This window comes from Tamandua tetradactyla, chromosome 12 (assembly GCF_023851605.1).
Source record: "Tamandua tetradactyla isolate mTamTet1 chromosome 12, mTamTet1.pri, whole genome shotgun sequence".
Classification (NCBI taxonomy): domain Eukaryota; kingdom Metazoa; phylum Chordata; class Mammalia; order Pilosa; family Myrmecophagidae; genus Tamandua; species Tamandua tetradactyla.
In genome coordinates, this window is record NC_135338.1 from 93,585,439 (window position 1) to 93,603,270 (window position 17,832).

General features: G+C 42.0%; 1 protein-coding gene across 12 annotated transcripts in view; it reads left to right on the forward strand.

The window, feature by feature from the left end:
* Positions 1–9,201, forward strand: part of AKAP13 (A-kinase anchoring protein 13) — a 387,549-nt gene extending 378,348 nt beyond the window's left edge. For 11 of the 12 annotated variants that reach the window (XM_077124122.1, XM_077124125.1, XM_077124127.1 and 8 more), the window contains 4 exons: positions 1,324–1,374; positions 1,664–2,113; positions 3,467–3,800; positions 4,590–9,201. In XM_077124122.1, the coding sequence (XP_076980237.1) occupies positions 1,324–1,374; positions 1,664–2,113; positions 3,467–3,800; positions 4,590–4,639 (885 nt within the window). In that variant the 3' untranslated portion in view covers positions 4,640–9,201. The remainder of the gene's footprint in view (positions 1–1,323; positions 1,375–1,663; positions 2,114–3,466; positions 3,801–4,589) is intronic. The other variant, XM_077124126.1, reaches the window with a different exon arrangement.
* The last annotated feature ends 8,631 nt before the right edge of the window (positions 9,202–17,832 follow it).

A 17,832-nucleotide genomic window follows, 5' to 3' on the forward strand; every position in this document is an offset into this window, starting at 1 on the left:
TTGTTTTTAAATTATTTTTAAGTATTGTAAAAGGATTACATGTTTAGGGTAGAAAAATCACTATAGCTAAATATTTGGTGTTTATATTTCTGGGCATTTTTCCTACCTAACACATATGTGTCTGTGTATATGAATGATTTTACACAATTTTTATCAGTACCACCTAGAGTTTTATATCTGGCTTTTTTCTCTTAACACATATAAGAATTTCCCCAGGGCATATGTATCCAAAACATGCTATTCAGTGTCTGCATATTATTAAATTCTATACCATAATTTAGTTTTTCTTTTCACTCTTTTTCCTTCTGAATAATGCAGCCAAGAATATCCTCAAATATATTTTTTTTGCACAGCTTTTTCCTCAACATGCCAAATCATTGTCTAGAAAAGAGATTATACAATGTTTATCTCTACCTATCAGGTATGAGTATATCCATTGTCATCTTACTTTCATCAATACTGGATTTTTTTTTTTTTTTTTGCTGCTTTGTTGATTTGATAAGTTCATATGGTTTAGTTTTATTTGGAATTTACTTCATTTCAAATGAGATTAATCACTTTTGCTGTGTTACATGGCCATTTGAATTTCTTATTTTGTAAGTTGCTGGTTTGTATTCCTTGCCAATTTATCTACTAGTATATTCTTTTTTTTTTAATTAGTATATGAGAAGTTTGTCCTTTGCCTTTTAATTTTACGTTTTTATGTAGAAATTTTGAAATTCTCTGTGCAGTTTTCTTCTATGTTTGGAAGAGCTTTCCCCATTTCAGGATCACAAAACATTCTTATCTTTTCTTCTTTTATGGCTCATTTTTCACACTTAACATCTTAATCCTTTTGATAGGGGGTTTTTGTTGTTTTTGAGCCAGGCTCCTGACTAAATTTCTTCCAAAAACTTGGCCAGTTTTCTCAGAATAATTTATTGAATGTTCTTTCCTTTTCCATTGATTACAGATGCCACTTATCTCATTTCCTAAGTTCATATGACTTGTTTCTGGACTTTCTGTTCTTTAACGTGGATTCTCCTTTTTTATGTCACGTTATTTTTAAATAATTGAGTCTTTACATTTTAATGTGCACTGAGTCCCTCCTACACAGGCGGTTTGCTTTGTTTGGCCTTGTTTTATTTTTTTCTTGGCTATGTACCTGCTTATTCTCTTTGGTTTGAGAGAATAAAAAAATATTTTGATTTGAAAATATTCCATCAATATGCAAGTACCTTGCTGTGTTTTAAGGGAATTATCTTGTCAAGTCATTACTCCATGAAGGATTCTGGAATTCATACAGTCCCTGAAATGACTGTTTCTGTTTTGTTTCTTTTGTAGCAGGTTCTTCAGAGCATTGTTCATCTCCACAAACTTCTTAGCACTTTAAAGGTATGTGGCTTTATCTTTTATCCTTTGGCTTATCTTACCTCCCTCCCCACCCACCTCCAAAACACACACTTACCCCACCTCAGTCAAAGTCAGCGACTTCTAGTAAACATGTGAATGCAATTCCCTGTACCTTTGGTATTCCTACCAGACTAGCTTAAAAAAGAGGGGGAGACTTGTAATCTGTTGAGGTACCTGGTACTCCCCTGCTATGGGGTCAGAAGGTTTACCAGAAGCTAACTCTCATCAGGGCCAAAGTTGCATTCTCTCCTCCTCTGTGTGTCTCCCGCAGGGTGTGGTATTACAGCAGGACAGCTACATTGAGGACCAGAAGCTGATGCTGAACGAGAGGGCGCTCTCAAGGAGCTCCTCCCGCCCCAGCTCTCTCGTCGAGCAGGAGAAGCAGCGCAGCCTGGAGAAGCAGCGGCAGGATCTGGCCAACCTGCAGAAGCAGCAGGCACAGCACCTAGAAGAGAAGCGCCGGCGTGAGCGCGAGTGGGAGGCCCATGAGAGGGAGCTGCAGGAGCGCGAGGCCCGGCTGGCCCAGTGGGAGGAGAAGGTGCAGCGGGGGCAGCAGGACTTAGAGAAGGACCGTGAGGACCTCCAGCAGAAGAAGGGTGCCTACCAGCATGACCTGGAGAGGCTGCGCGCCGCCCAGAAACAGCTCGAGAGAGAGCAAGAGCAACTGAGGCGAGACACAGAGCGGCTCAGCCAAAGACAGATAGACCAGGATTCCTGCCAGGTACTAGAGGTGTTGTCTGCTCGCCGTTCAGTTCTCTTCTGAGCTAAGACATTGGGGGGTGGGGCAGGACAGGGTAGTGGCCGTTACCTGTGATGGCTAATTAGTGACTAACATGTTCAGAACCCTCTGCCAGCTAAGCACCGTAAGAGCAGAGATATGCACCTTGTCTTTACATGATGTTCATTTTACCCTGAATGGGGGAAGGAATTTTGCATCTCTTAAGAGGCTGATGGGGAGAATGGGAGGCTCTTGTGCTCTTAGGCAGAGTAGCCTGGGCACTTCTGAGCAGTGGCAGTTAGCTCAGACCCCCAGAGGAACTGGTGGTTAGTCAGGAGAAAGAAGCCCCCAGGCAGTGCCTGTACTAAGCAGGGCTCTGATGGGAGGTGTTCCAGAGTCCACTTTGAAGGATGGGGGCAGAGCACATACAAAGGAATAGACCCAGCCCACAGGTGAGTGGGAAATAGCGGCGACTCGTGTAGAAGGATGATGTTTATGCTTGGGTGTGTTCAGATAGCTGGGCCCTTTGCTTAATTCCTGATAAGCCTCACAACTGTTGATAAAACCTTTCTTTTTCTGTAGCTACTACATATATACAGGAAGGCTTTCAGTTACGCAGCACTCCATATCAGTGATGCCCTGGTTACTCTGGAACACGGACACCGTGTGACAGATGGAATCTGGGTTTATACAGCTCTCTTGTCATTTATTTAACAGCCAATGATGAAAGAAAATTAAAATGACATCTTTCAAAGAGGCAGTTTTAGTTCCCTGCAGAGGTTTTCAAAAATATGGTGGGGAGTAGCAAAGGGTTCTTTCTATGCCACAGTTATTAATCTTATTCCCATCCCAACAGAATCAACTGCACTATGACAAAGCAAGCCCCCAAGGCAACTGAGAGCTCCAGTTAGACTGACCTTTGTCTTTGCGGACCCTTTTCTTAAGTTCTTGATATAAGCTCCACTCTGATTTACACTCTCACCTGAACACACTCCTACAATCTTCTCACCCTGAAATATCTACCTCCCTGTGTAAATCAGACTTAGGTAAGCAGCTTGCCTTGTCTCTTCAAGGAGTGGGAGTTCTTTTCTGAGCTGCCTTATTAGATATACTAGTACTTTTTTGTGATACTGACATGATGTATGTAACGATATTAAAGGTGATATTTTAACACTTGCATGTAGAGAAGGGTAGTAAATGAAACTGCAAAGTTCTGAGCCTTTTCACAGCGAGTTCTAGAGAGCCCAAGGAAGCAGACATTCACCTGATAGATCAGTCAGTTGAGCCAGCAGTTGAGTGGAGCATCAGGGATACTGATGACCTGTAAATAAAAACCCCTTCTTTTAAATATTGCAGGTTTCACACCAACATACCAAACTGATGAAGATTCCATCCTTCTTTCCCAATCCTGAAGAGGCCTCCCTGCCGTCTGTACCTTCAGTAGCCAAATCAGGGTCATCAGACCCAGAACTTTCATTGTCCATGAAAAGAAACAGCATCTCTCGGACACACAAAGATAAGGGACCTTTTCACATACTAAGTTCAACCAGCCACACAAACAAAGTACCCGAGGGGCAGAGCCCGACTCCCGTAGCAGCTTCCACCTCCGCCCGCCTGTTTGGGTTAGCGAAGCCAAAGGAAAAGAAGGAGAAGAAAAAGAAGAGCAAAGGAACCCGCTCTCAACCCAGTGGTGAGTTACACACACCAATTGTCCTTGTGTCCATTGTCCTGCAGTTCTCAACAGTAGGTAGATTTTAAGGGCACCTGGAGTGAAAAAAGTGTGGTGGTTCAGCTGTGTAACACTGAGTTATGATACTTATCACCAGACCTACTTGCTCCAATTGAAAAGACTATTGGAATTTACACAAAGAACTCCAGTTCAGCAGCCCACTCTGTAGGACATCCGTGCAGGACAGAGGACACAGATTTCAATTTTGAAGTGTTTGAAACTAACATAAATGAAATAATTGAAGTCCTCCCTGTCATTCTACGCCCAGTCCACTAATTAATAATAGTTAGCATTTGGTGAGCATTTCCCAACATAGGATTTAATACCCAAAAAGGCCAGATGGGGTAGCGGCCCTGCCCCAAAAGAAATGAACAAACTCACACTCAACACGATTAATGTTCCAGAAGTCACAGAGTCCATGATTAAATTGTCAGGCTAAGCAATGCCTCCCAACCCTCCTTAGGATTGATATCTCCATCTTTGTGGAAGATTAAAGAGAAGTTTCTGTTTTCCAAGCCTACTTATAAATTAAGTTCTTGTGCTCGCAAAAGTTAGAGGGAACATCAAATAGCGATTGGTCAGCAAGGTAGTTAGAAACCCCAGTGTGCGCACTCAGAGGGCTAATGGCCCGTAAGCTCAAGTCATCTATTTGTATCACAAGACTTTGGGGGCAGGGAAACTAAACGAGAAAAGCAATTTTTTGGTCAGTTTTTTCCTGAACCTTTTCATGCGTGGTTTCTACCTTTCCAGACGGCCCTGCCTCTGAAGTGCCAGCAGAGAGTGAAGAGATCTTCTGCTGACCTGTGTCTTCTTTGCAGCGGCTCCTAGTGCCACCTCTTCTGCTGTCCCTGCATGTGCGTGGCTCTCCCACCGTAGAACCTGCTGTCCTCAGCGTCAGTTCCTCCTGTGCTGCCCAAGGTCCTAGACAAGGGAGGAACAAATTGTCTTGAGTGTCAGGCAGGGGAAGGAGGCCCAGACTGTGCTTTGGCCATGACTTGTGACTGCCTAAGACTTCAGGATTAGGGCCGGCCCTGGTCAGGTTGTTACACTGAAAATAGTGGCCCCCGGAATTACAGGTGGTTGAAACAGGTTAGGAATTCCTAAAGGCTAAAAGAATGTTTCTGAATGAGGTCTGAACCTTTATCTTTCATTTTGGGGGAACACAACCAAATCTCTGAGTACATGTACAGGGGCCCATCTGTCCATTCGCATGGGGGGTGCTGCCAGACATCAGCTCACCCAGCATGTAGACTTCACCCCTTCTTTGGCACGCATTTCTCATTTAAGAGAGAATGACAAGCATTTGTGAAATCTAGCAAGAAAAGGCCTGATGTATCCTAAAAGCATTAGGATCTGCACACCATGATGATGGTGTTTGGGGCACTTAAGTCTAATTTTACCATTAAATCCAGAAGAAATCATATTGGCTTTCCAAGATGTTTGCCCACAGTGTCTGGGCCCAGAGGAAGTAGAGAGACTGCCTAATCCTTAAGACTTAAGGATTGGGGCTGGCCCTGGTCAGGTTGTTACACTGAAGTAGTGGCCCCCAGAAGTACAAATGGTTGAAACAGGTCAGGAATTCTTAAAAGCTAAAAGAATGTTTCTGAATGAGGGCTGAACCTCTGTCTTTTCTTTTGGGGGATCACAACCAAATTTCTGAGTACATGTGCAGGGGCCCATCTGTCCATTCGCATGGGGGGGCTCTGTTACCCCAGCAGTGTGACACTTTGTGATTATTGCTGACCACTCAGGCCTCTCCAGGGTCTTCCCCCACCCTTATACCAGGACAGCCAGCTGAGAAGTAGGTTAAGGGAAAGGTATGAAGCCCTTGTGTAGAGATTTCCACCAGTACACATCAACAAGGAGCTGGCCCAGGAGGCACAGCGGGGAAAAACATCTCATTCTATTTCAGGAGGCCTTCGTAAAATATGGGGGATTTTTATTATTAGTTTTAAAAGTCTCAAATTGTTGATTATTATAGGTACCCCCTTGAAGATGTCACAGTTCTTTTTCTTCTTGAGGCTCTTCTTCACTAGCTGGCATGTACAGGACAGTTTGTTGGTAGCATTTCCCATGTAGCCACAGCCTCCAGGGTCCTCCATCCCTGCCGCACTCTGTGCTTCCCATGCGGGGCGACCCTGGGAAGTGCTTTGCTTCAAATGTGGCCTTTGATTCCTGCTTTTTGCCCCTCGGGAACAGGGGCTTTGAACATACTTTAAAAAAGCAAAAACAAAAAAACTCTGTCACTTGGTGCTTGTTGATAAATTGCAAGCTGGCCTTGCAGATGCAGATATTTATCTTTCAGTTTATTTGAAAGAGGTCTGGTTTAAAATTTTTAGCTTAGGTTTGTTTTATTTATTATGTGTATATATTTTTAAAGATGAGCATACTAGCCCAACGGTTCATACTTTCTCATCAGTGCAGAATGGTCAAAGCATTGACTCTTAACTAGTCATTGTCTTTCCAAGTGCCTTGAAGGCCAAAGATGAAAACTAGGGGTTGAGGAGAGTCCATTTCCCTTGTTCCTCCCACTCCCACCTCTTTTATCACAGGATGTCTTCTTCATTTGAGAAGTCAAGAAACTTGCTATGTATGAGCTACATTTGCCCCTATTTGTCATGGAGATTTCTTACCCATGGAAATAGCAAAACCAGCCAACAGCTTCTATTGAACTCCCTCCCCCACGACCCTAAATAGCAGAAAGTTAAGTTGCTTCTTTCCACCACCTCAGACCTCCAAGTTACGGCCCATGTCCGCCCTGGGGCTCTCAGGTGTGCTGAGAGTGCCACTGTCCTTCCCTGGCTCCCATCGCCCCCCGCGGCAGTGTGGGGGACTGGCTCCCACCTACGCTGGTCAGGCGCCTTGTAAAAACAGCTGCAAGAAGGGTGGTAGTGAATTAACGGTGGCATTTCATTTCTCCTCTTGGGAGTGGGCTGGATGACCAACAGGGTTTAAAACAGTGAGGGCTTCTTGCTGACCCAGTTTACTCACATGTGCTCTTCGCAGAAACACTGTGGTGCTGGATGTTGCTGCACAGCCTGATTTTGATTTGTCTTACTCCCAACAAGCTAATGTTTGGTTTGTCTTGGTTATTTGGGTGGTGGTTTTTAGAAGGAGAGGTTACCTCTACTCACACCCCACCAACTTACAGCTGTTTGGTCACGTTCTTACTGGGCACTTGTTAGAGTCAGAACCAGAAGTCCGTGTCCTGCAGTGGCCCAAGCAGCAAGAAGGGACATACTTAGCGAGAGCTGTGCTCCCACATGCCCTTCGCATCTCTCCCACTCTGAAGTTGAAATCAAGGGGATTGCTGCTGCTTGTGCTTTTAGCTTGTGACCTTGAGAACGGTTCTGGTTACCAAGTCTGAGGCCTCTCTGGGCATCTCTCTTCTGTGAGAAGGGGCTGTGTTCCAGGATGCCGCAGGGGTCGAGTTCCTTGTAGCCTTCCCCAGGCAGGAAAGCCATGTTTCTCCATTAAGCTAAAGAAATCAGATGCCTGACACTTGCTTAAGTTTGGGGGGACAGACAGAGAGACCTTATTCAGAAAGCCCCCCAGATGCCTGGAATCTAATGAACCTCATGGAAGGAGCTGTATCTTCTCTCAAAAATTAAATCATCTCAGTCATTTCATCCCAGTTGGGTGAGATGTGCACTTTAATTGCGCTCATCAGTTGGCCTCACTTTTAAGAAAAATATAAACTGTTTTCTTTGAAAATAGGGTTGAAAACATCCAGAGTACTGTGAGATGGTTTAGCCTTTGCCAATATTCCATCCTCTGTCCCATGAGAGCTGTCTTCAGGGAAGAAATCCTTATCCAGGTTTTTTGGGTTTTTTTCCCTCTCATGTGGGCAGGCACCAGGAATCAAACTTTTTTTTTTTTTTATAGAGGTACGAAATCTTGTGTGTCAGGGAAATACCCCTAAAATTTGACCCTTTGCCGATTTTCTCCCTTATTATTTCCCAAGGGCTTTATATTAATAATAAGCACAAATTTGAGATTCTTGGGGATTTTTTGTACCTTTATTTGGGAAGAGGGATATTAGTGTGTGGAGACTTAATAAAATAGAGCGCTCTTGAAAATAAACGGTGGAACCATAACCTTACAGGCCTGGCTCATCCAAAAATTGTTATCCATAGACAGTTTGTATTTCGTTCTGTCCCCAAGTTTCTTTCCACCACCGCCAGTTCTTTCTTCCCAAGATTTTGGCATTTGCATTGGAGCTGAACTTTACATAAATAGTTGTGGTAAGGGCACTTGTGTCGAGTGGGCTTGTGTGGCATAAGGAGTGGGACTCTCAGGTGACCAGACAGTGCCCAAAGACTGCAGAGCCCCAGGCTTCAAAACACTTTGAGTCTGGGAGCCTGGAAATGACAGCCACCGTTGAAGGAGAGATGTGAGTCTTGCTTCCTTCAGTAGGGCCGCTTTGACTCCATCTGCCTAAGGTCCAGGGGTTGGGTCCCAGGCTAGCACTGTTGCTCTAATTTATCCTCAGAGACCAAGCAGAGGGCAAAGAGTGTGTTTTGGTTCGGCTCTTCTTTTTCTTTCAATGTAGCATAGCATTCCTAATTAACCAGGGCTTTGGTTGCTGCCTGCTGGCCAGGTTTATAAAATGAAAAAGTATTTTAAGGTTGCCATAAAAGAAAAGCAAAGGGAGAACAAAGGCGTTCATCTAATTTGTCAGAAGATTGACAGGCCCTGAACTACTACTTATCATACTAAGCTTTAAAGATGGGCAAACCCTATTGGCTAAAATGTCTCCTGCAACAGATGCAGGAGACATCAGCACCCACCCAGCCCGTGCTGTGGGCACCTGACAACTGAACTGGCAGCAACCCAGAAAGGGCCTCTCCCAGCCCTGGCTGGTGTGAAGGCACAAAGAACACCAGTTGGCTCCAGGACCTTCACCCAGCCTACACTTCCTCTGCCTTTTTCACCAACCTGACAGGGACGCACAGGGACAGGTGCAGTCAGCCTGCCTGTGTCTCAGTTTTGGCTTGTGGTTTCCTCCTCCTGTAGAGGGTACACTCTGTGCAACGCGAGGACACACAGGAGGGTAAATGTATTACATTTTATACCTCTGCTTTTACTGTTTTCAAATGCTATATGAACATTTCTGTGCTAAAGTCTGTTAAATGAAAAAGATGGGTTAAAACCCAAATGCTGTATATTAATTTGTAATTATGTACAAAGTGAAACAGTTTTAAACTGTAAAGATTTTTTTCAGTGTTTTCTGGAATTTTGCCACAACATGCTGGCTTTATATATTATTTATCTTCCTTTCTAGTTACTGGCTTCAAACTCTTGTAAAGAACACCCCCCCCCCCAACCCTTTCCAAAAAATAAATGTCCCTTTAAATCTTGATTGTTGTTGTGTTTTCTTTTCTGGCCCCTGTAGGCTTCACTGAAAGTGTTCCAAGATCTTTTAGGGTCCCTGAAAAGGTTATATCCCCACCCCCACCAATTCTAAAAAGACTTTTCTCCAATGTTTCCGCCATTAAGAAAACATAAATTTTGTACTTGTGGGAACAGAAATATCCCCCTTAAACCTCTAAGCATATTCTTACAGTGTCCCGAAGCCTACACCCAAAACCCTGAGGGTGGTGATCACACCTGGAAGTCAGAATATTTTTGCCAAGGATCTAAACTAGGTCTAGGTAAATCAATTTAATACCCTGTGGATTCTACTCTTTAAAAAAGGTTAATGTTAGTTGGTCTGTCTTTGCCACCTTTTTCCCTGCCATCCCACTCCCAAACAAGAGCAACTGCCAAAAAACCAATTTGGGAATAAAAATCATGGTTGCATGGGGATTTGTTAGGCCTGATCTCAGGAGGCTGGGGACTTCATGATAGAAATTGCTGAAATAACACAATGTAAGTGGTTAACCCTGCCACAGGAATCTGGTTTCCATTCCTACATTGCTGGCTTCCTGGTTCTCTGAGCTCACTGCACCTATCGAAAGACCCTTACATGCAACGGGACTGTAAGGATGGTGGGCTGCGGAGAACATAGGCAAGGTTGGGATCAAATCCTGGCTCTGCCACCTATAAATTCCTTGCCTTCTTTCCTATCCAACAGCCAAAAAGAGCACCCTGCCTGGATGCTATGGAAGGAACTCTAAACTGACCTTCGGTGCCTGGGTTATAAAATGGCACCCTGCAAAGGAGGCACCCTAGATGAGCACCCTGTGTGCTGACAATCCTGTGTCCTAGCTCCTGCAGGGTTCCCTTCCTTCTTCTGTTAAGAACCCCAAGGGGAAAGGATGGGTATTTGTCTAATACATAAGTGCTCTAAATAAAACTGTCATTCCTTGCTTCTCCACTGTCCCAAATCCTCACCTACTCATATATCCCAAATTCTCCCTGGGAGTACTCATTTCATTGTAATTGACCTCTGCAGTACATTCGTTAGCATATGGGTCTACCTTGGTAGCCAATATCTATTTGCATTCTTAGGGAATAAATTACTCAAAAATTATTATAAGACAAACTTTCCCTGAGGCTCCACTCTCATACAGTATATTAATGACATCATTGTATGCTCTGATAAGGAAAAAAAAATGTCAGGTTGACTACAATAACTAGCCTTAAAGGGACATAGAGCCTCTAGGGAAAAACTCTGATTCATATGCAGCAAGAAGTCAAATATCTAGGACACATCCTTTGCTACCAGGGGACTCTGTTAGAAGAATCTCTTCTGTGCAAATCCCAGGCCAAAAGGCAACTGAGCATTCTTAGGTCTTGGTGGGTATTTTCAGAACTGGATACCAAACTTGTCCCTTCTGGCTCAATGTCTCTATGAACTCCTAGAACATACGGTACCTGAGCCTTTGAGCTGGAATTAAAATCATAGTGATGCCTTTAGTAATAGGAAGTCCTACACCCCTGCCCTGTTTTGCCTAACTGTAAATCTTCCCTTTCAGACTCTGTGTCCCTGAAAGAAAAAGAAACACCTCAGGAAATTTAACCCTGGAGTCTGGGGGTCCAAAGGCCCATTGGCTATTACAGGATGCAGTCAGGTCCTGCAAACCCAACTTGTCTCCGACCGGTGGCTGCCACAGCCAAACTGAAGTTACCACAGATGTTATTCTAAAGAACCAACTTGATCTTTTTGTCCCTCATGCTGTGGGATCATTTCTTAGTTATGCTTTCACTGTTACATGACTCATCTTTTGAACATATGCTTCTCTCTCTCTCTCAGGCACTCCTTCAAAAGCCCTCCTCCCTAAGTGCTGCCACTCTGATCCCACTTCCTGAAAGGGCACCCAATCGTGACTGCATAATTCTTGCTGAAACCCTTGTTTCCCCTACGCCTGACCTCAAGGAAACTCTGCTAGGCAACCCAGATCTAATCCTCTTTACCAATGAGTCAGATTTAAAAACCACACCCGCCCCAGACCGAAAATGTCAAGCTGGACATGCAATAACCACTCTAACCTGCCTCCTCCCTAAAGAAACTTCTATCCGTCAGGCAGAATTAATACCCTTGTTGCTTGAGCTTGCCGAATACCTAAGGGTTAAGAGCAAACATTCACACTGATCGCAGATGTACCTCTGGGGTAGTACATGTTTTGATATGCTCTGGAAACAAGAATTTCTTACCTCTTCTGAAACCTTAGGAACAGGGAACATGTAGCTAACCTCTTAGAGGCTCTTTTGCTCCCCAAAACTATTGCACTATCAAAGTTAAAGCTCAAACCCATGAAATTCTTAATTCAGACGAGATCAAGGCAAAAAACTTTGCTGACTTGCCGGTAAACAGCGCAAACTCTCTAACATAAATCCATTGAGGACTTCTGGGAAGATGGCAGAGCAGAGAGGAATGAGTTCACTTCTGCTGGGTGGAACAAGATAGAGGACAGGGAGAAAGTGACCGGGATGGTGGCCCCAGGGTGACAGTAATACAACAGGGTCTAGAGGGGATTCTGGGGAGGAGAGAGATGGTGGCAGGGGGTGGTTATCGGGACATGGAGTGCAGGTTGGGTGGATCGACTGATGCCCACCAGGGGCAGGCTGTAGCATGAGGGGAGCTGCAGTCAGAGGGAACTGACCATCTTCTGATGTAGCCTGCTCCGGCCACCGGTAGGGACACCCCCTGGTGCTGGTGTGGTCGACAGCACCTGCAGCAATCCAGGACGACCTGATCATCCACCACAGGAGGCGAGGCCTCTGGGCCCTGCAGCTGACCCCTCAGGTACTGGTCGGCTCCCAGTCCTGCCAGCAGGGACTGGCTGTCCAGCCGCCACGGGCCAGAGCAGCACACCCCTCCCATCCCCAACTTGAACCACTGCAGGCCAGGAGGGGCGGTCCTGCAGGAGGAGGAGCTCGGGCACACCATCTGCTGGTGAAAAGTGGTAAGTGCAGGCAGGCTAACTCCCTATCTGCCTAGGTTCTTATTTAATTTTTTTTTTTAATTCTTTTTTTCCCCTTTTAAAAATACATTCTTTCTAGAAATTTTTAGTAGCAGTATAATAGCTTTTTCATTTTTAATTTCTGTAGATATTTTATATTTTTATTGATTTTATTTCTTATTTTATATATTATTTTTTATTGCTCTATTTTAGCTCATTTATCTTTATTTATTTTTTCTTAAAATTTGTCTCCCTCTGGTGGACACCAGTCTGAGTTCACTCCCAATATATCTTGGGGTAGGTGTCCTCTTCTGACTCTAGGGCAACTAATGTTGAGGTGTGTTTTGTTGTTCTTGTTTTTTAATATTTTTATTATTTTATTTCATTATTAGCTTTTTGTGGGGGAGGGTGCATGCTCCTGGAGTTGAGCCTGGGTCTCCTTCATGGTGGGAACCCTCAAGAGTACACTCAAGCTTGCTGCCCTGCCCTACAACTCCCCCCACATCCTGTGCACCTGAACCCCGACACACATGCCTCCTACCATGCTCCATGCACCCCAGCCCTGACACTCCCCTGTGCATCCCAACCCTATCAAGATATTTACATGCCTCAAAGGCAGCAGACGATCACTAAGCATATAAAGATGCAGACAGAGAGAGCCCAACCGAATAACCAAATCAAAACACCAGAGGAGATGCAGACATTGGAACAACTAAAAAAAGATGTTCATATAGTTCTACTAAATAAAATCAGTGGGATGGCTAATGACATAAGGAGATCAAGAAGGCACTAGAAGAGTATAAGGAGAAATTTGAAAGAATGAATAGAAAAATAGCAGATATCAGAGATTAAAGATGCTGTAGACCAAATAAAAAATATACTAGAGACAAACAACAGCAGATTTGAAGAGGCAGAAGAAGAGATAAGTGAAGTAGAGGACATGACAACTGACTTCAAACACACAGAAGAGCAAATGGCGAAAAAAAATGGAAAAATTTGAATTGGATCTCAGGGGAATGATAGGCAAAACAAAGCATACAAATATAAAAATCATCAGTATCCCAGAAGAAGAGAAGAGTAATGGGCTAGGAAGATTAGTTGAGGATATAATGAGGAAAAACTTCCCAACTCTTATAAAGACATAAATATGCAAATCAAAGAAGCACAACAGACCCCAAATAGAATAAATCCAAAAAGGCCTACCCCAAGAGACACATATTAATCAGTCTATTACATTTTGAAGAGAAGCAGAAAAGCCTGAAAGTGGCAAGAGAAAAACAATCTACTACATATAAGGGAAGCTACATAACACTTTGTTGAGACTATGCAACTGACACTATGGAGACAAGAGGGCAATGGTATGATGATATACTTAAGAGCCTGAAAGAGAAAGACTTCCAGCAAAGAATTGTTTACCCAGCCAAATTGTCCTTCAAAAGTGAGGAAGAGATTAAAATTCTTACAGTCAAATAAATGCTGAGAGAATCTGTCAACAAGAGATCAGCCCCACCAGAAATACTAAAGGGAGTTCTGCTGGCTGAAAAAAAAGACAGGAAAGGGAGCTCTGGAGGAGAGCACAGAGTTGAAGAGTATCAGTAAGGGTAACTTAAAGGATAAAAAGAAAAATACGAGAAAGAATTTATAGATCTGACAAATAAAATCCAAAGGATAAGATGGTGGATTCAAGAAGTGCCATTACAGTAATAACTTAAATGTTAACAGACTAAACTTACCAATTAAAGGATACAGAGTGGCAGAATGGATTAAGAATTATAATTCAGCCATATGTTGCTTACAAGAGACTCATCTTAGACACTAAGATAAAAACAGATTGAAAGTGAAAGGATGGAAAAAGATGTTCCACATAAGCTATAACCAAAAGAAAGCAGGAGTAGCTATACTAATATCAGACAAAATTGACTTTAAATGTAAAGACATCATAAGAGACAAGGACACTAAACATTAGTAAAAGAGACAATTTACCAAGAAGAAATACCATCATAAATGTTTATACTCTCAATCAAGGAGCGCCAAAGTACATGAGACAAACATTGGCAAAACTGAAGGGAGTGATAGAGTTTCAACAATAATAGTAAGCGATTTCAATACATCACTCTCCTCTATAGCTAGAACAACCAGAAGATCAGCAAGGAAATACAGAACTTAAACAATCTGATAAGTGAATTAGACCTAACAGACATACATAGATGTTATACCCACAAACACCAGGATATACATTCTTCTCTAGTGCTCATGGAACATTCTCCAGGATAGATAAATGCTGGGGCACAAAACAAGCCTCTATAAATTTAAAAACATTGAAATTATTCAAAGCACTTTCTCTGATCACATGGAATGAAACTGGCAATCAATAACTACAAAAGAATGGGAATTTTCACAAATATATAGTGATTAAATACCACACTCTTAAACAATCAGTGGGTCAAAGAAGGAACTGGAAGAGAAATAAGTAACTATCTGGACTGCTAGAGAAATAAGTAACTATCTGGAGACAAATGAAAATGAGAACACAACATATAAGTACTTATGGGATGTGGCAAAAGCTGTACTGAGAAGGAAATTTATTGACTTAAATGCCTACATTTTAAAAGAATAAAGAGCAAAAATCAAGGACTTAACTGCTCACCTGGAAGAACTTGAGAAAGAACAGCAAACTAATCCCAAAGCAAATCGAAGAAGAGAAATAACAAAGATTAAAGCAGAATTAAATGAATAGGAAAACAAAACCACAATAGAAAGAATCCATAAAAACAAACATTGGTTCTTTGAGAAAAATAAGTACAATTGATGTACCACTAGCAAGGCTAACAAAGAAAAAAAGAGAGAGGATGCAAATAAACAAAATCGAAATAAGGGGGATGTTGTTACCACAGACCCTGAAGAAATTAAAAAAAAAAAAACTTAAGAGAATATTTTGAACTATATACCAACAAACTAGACAAATTAGATGAAATGGACAAATTCCTGGAAACACAGAAGTAAGCTACACTGACTCAAGAATAAATAAAAGGGCGGGCCGCGGTGGCTCAGCGGGCAAAGTGCTTGCCTGCTATGCCGGAGGACCTCGGTTCGATTCCCGGCCCCAGCCCATGTAACAAAAAACGGAAAAACAAAATACAATAAAACAAGAAAATGTTTAAAGATGTTTCCCTTTCTTCCTTCCTTCCTTCCTTCTATCCTTCCTTCCTTCTCTCTGTCTTTCCTTTAAAAAAAAAAAAAAGAATAAATAAAAGACCTCAACAAACCAATCACAAGTAAAGAGATTCAATCAGTCATCAAAAATCTTCCTACAAAGAAAAGCCCAGGGCCAGATGGCTTCACGGGGGAATTTTATCAAGCATTCCAAAAAGATCTAACACCAATCCTGGTCAAAATTCCAAAAACTTGAAGACAAAGAAACACTACCTAACTCATTTTATGAAGCTAACATCACCTTAATACCAAAACCAGGTAAAGATGCTGCAAGAAGGGAAAACTATAGGCCAATCTTTCTAATGAACAGAGATGCAAAAATTCTCAACAAAACACTAGCAAATCAAATCCAACAACACAATAAAAGAATTATACACCACAACCAAGTAGGGTTTATATCAGGAATGGAAGGGTGTTTCAACACAAGAAAATCAATTAATGTAATACAGCACATTAACAAATCAAAAGGGAAAACTCACATGATCATATCAATTGATGCTGAAAAAGCATTCAACAAAATTCAATATCCTTTCCTAATAAAAACATTTCAAACAGTAGGAATCAAAGTTAACTTCCTCAATATGATAAAGGGCATATATATTAAAAAAACAAACAAACAAACCCATAGCTGGCATTGTTCTCAATGGAGAGAAACTGAAAGCATACCCCTAAGATCGGGAATGAGAAAAGGATGCCCTCTGTCACCACTATTCTTCAATATTGTATTAGAAGTTCTAACTAAAGCAATAAGACAGGAAAAAAAATAAAAGGCATTCAAATTGAAAAAAAAGAAGTAAAACTTTCCTTATTTGCAGATGACATGATATTACGCTTGGAAAATCCTCAGAAATCTACAACAAAGTTATTTGAGCTAATAAACAAATTCAGCAACGTAGCAGGATATAAAATTAATGTGCAAAAATCAGTACTGTTTCTATTCACAAGCAATGACCTGAGGAGACAGTTAAGGAAAAAATTTCTTCAAAATAGCAACTAAAAGGATTGAGTATCTAGGAATGAACTTAACTAGGTATGTGAAGGACTCATACACAGAAAACTACATAACATTGATAAAAGAAGTCAAGACGACCTAAATAGGTGGAAAAACATTTCCCGCTCATGGATAGGAAGGTTAAATGTAGTTGTCAATTTCTATCCAAATTGGTCAACAGATTCAATGCAGTACCAATCAAAATTCCAAGAACCTATGAAGACTTGGAAAAGCTAGCTACCAAATTCATCTGGAAGGGAAAGAGACCCCCAGATAACTAAAGGCATCCTAAAAAAAAAAAAAAAAAAAAAAAAAAAAAAAAAAAAAAAAAGGAAATGGGAGAATTAACACTTCCTGATTTTAAAAATTATAAAGTCACAGTGGGCAAAAAAGCATGGTATACTGGTCTAGGGTCCTCAGAGTCATCAAATGCTCTCTTGAAAGAAGAAGAAATTTTCAGGCTGCAGAAGAAAAAAGAATCAATATGACATTCCCCAGTGTTGGGATGAGAAACAAGGTTGGTGAACTTTGGAAATTAGTCCTTCTGCTTATTATTTCATCAGGTAGATAGAAACCAGAGCCAGGGACTACTACAGTAAAAACTGTGCAAGTTTTGTACCACCCCACACTTGTTCTGTTGTTATTCTGTTTGCTTCTCTGAGTGACAGCAGAAAACGCTTTGAACCAAAAAAACCTGTGTGCTGGTTATCAGGAGTATTAGCAAAGCAGAGAGCTTAGGGAACTATCTGATGCTACTTAGCAGCCTTAGAGGCAGAGGACCCCAAAGGATGGGTGGGGGTGTGGCAGCCTCCAAAGGAAAGAGGAACAGTTGAGAATCTAGTTCTGCAGCAAAGAAGAAAGAGAAGAGCTTGAGACGAGGTGCACTGAGGAAAGGAACTGTTGGTCCTAAGAAAGGAAGGACTGAGGCCAAGCAACAGCAAAGGTCATGTGTGCTCATCAAAAGAGAATTGTTTAAAAAAAAAAAAGGGAATTGTTAAACAAATGATAGAAAGGCTTTTCCATGGAATAGCATGCAGCCATTAAAAAGAATGGAGAGTATCTAAAAGTGTAGATACCTGAGATATGTTAAGTATAAAAAGCAAGTGCACAATATATGCATATAATTAAAAAAAAAAAAGCATGGTACTGGCACAAAGACAGAAGTATTGACCAATGGAATCAAATCAAGAGCACCAAAATAGACCACCAAATCTGTGGTCAACTGATCTTCTATCAGGCCTCCAAATCCACTGAACTAGGTCAAAATAGTCTTTTCAATAAATGGGTAAGGGAGAACTGGATATCAATAGCCAAAAGAATGAAACAGGACCCTTACACCCTACACAAAAATCAACTCAGGGTTGTCCAGGAAGATGGCTGAATAGAGTAGCTTGGCATTAGCCTTGCTCCACAGAAAAGTTAGAGAAGGGACAGGAGGGTG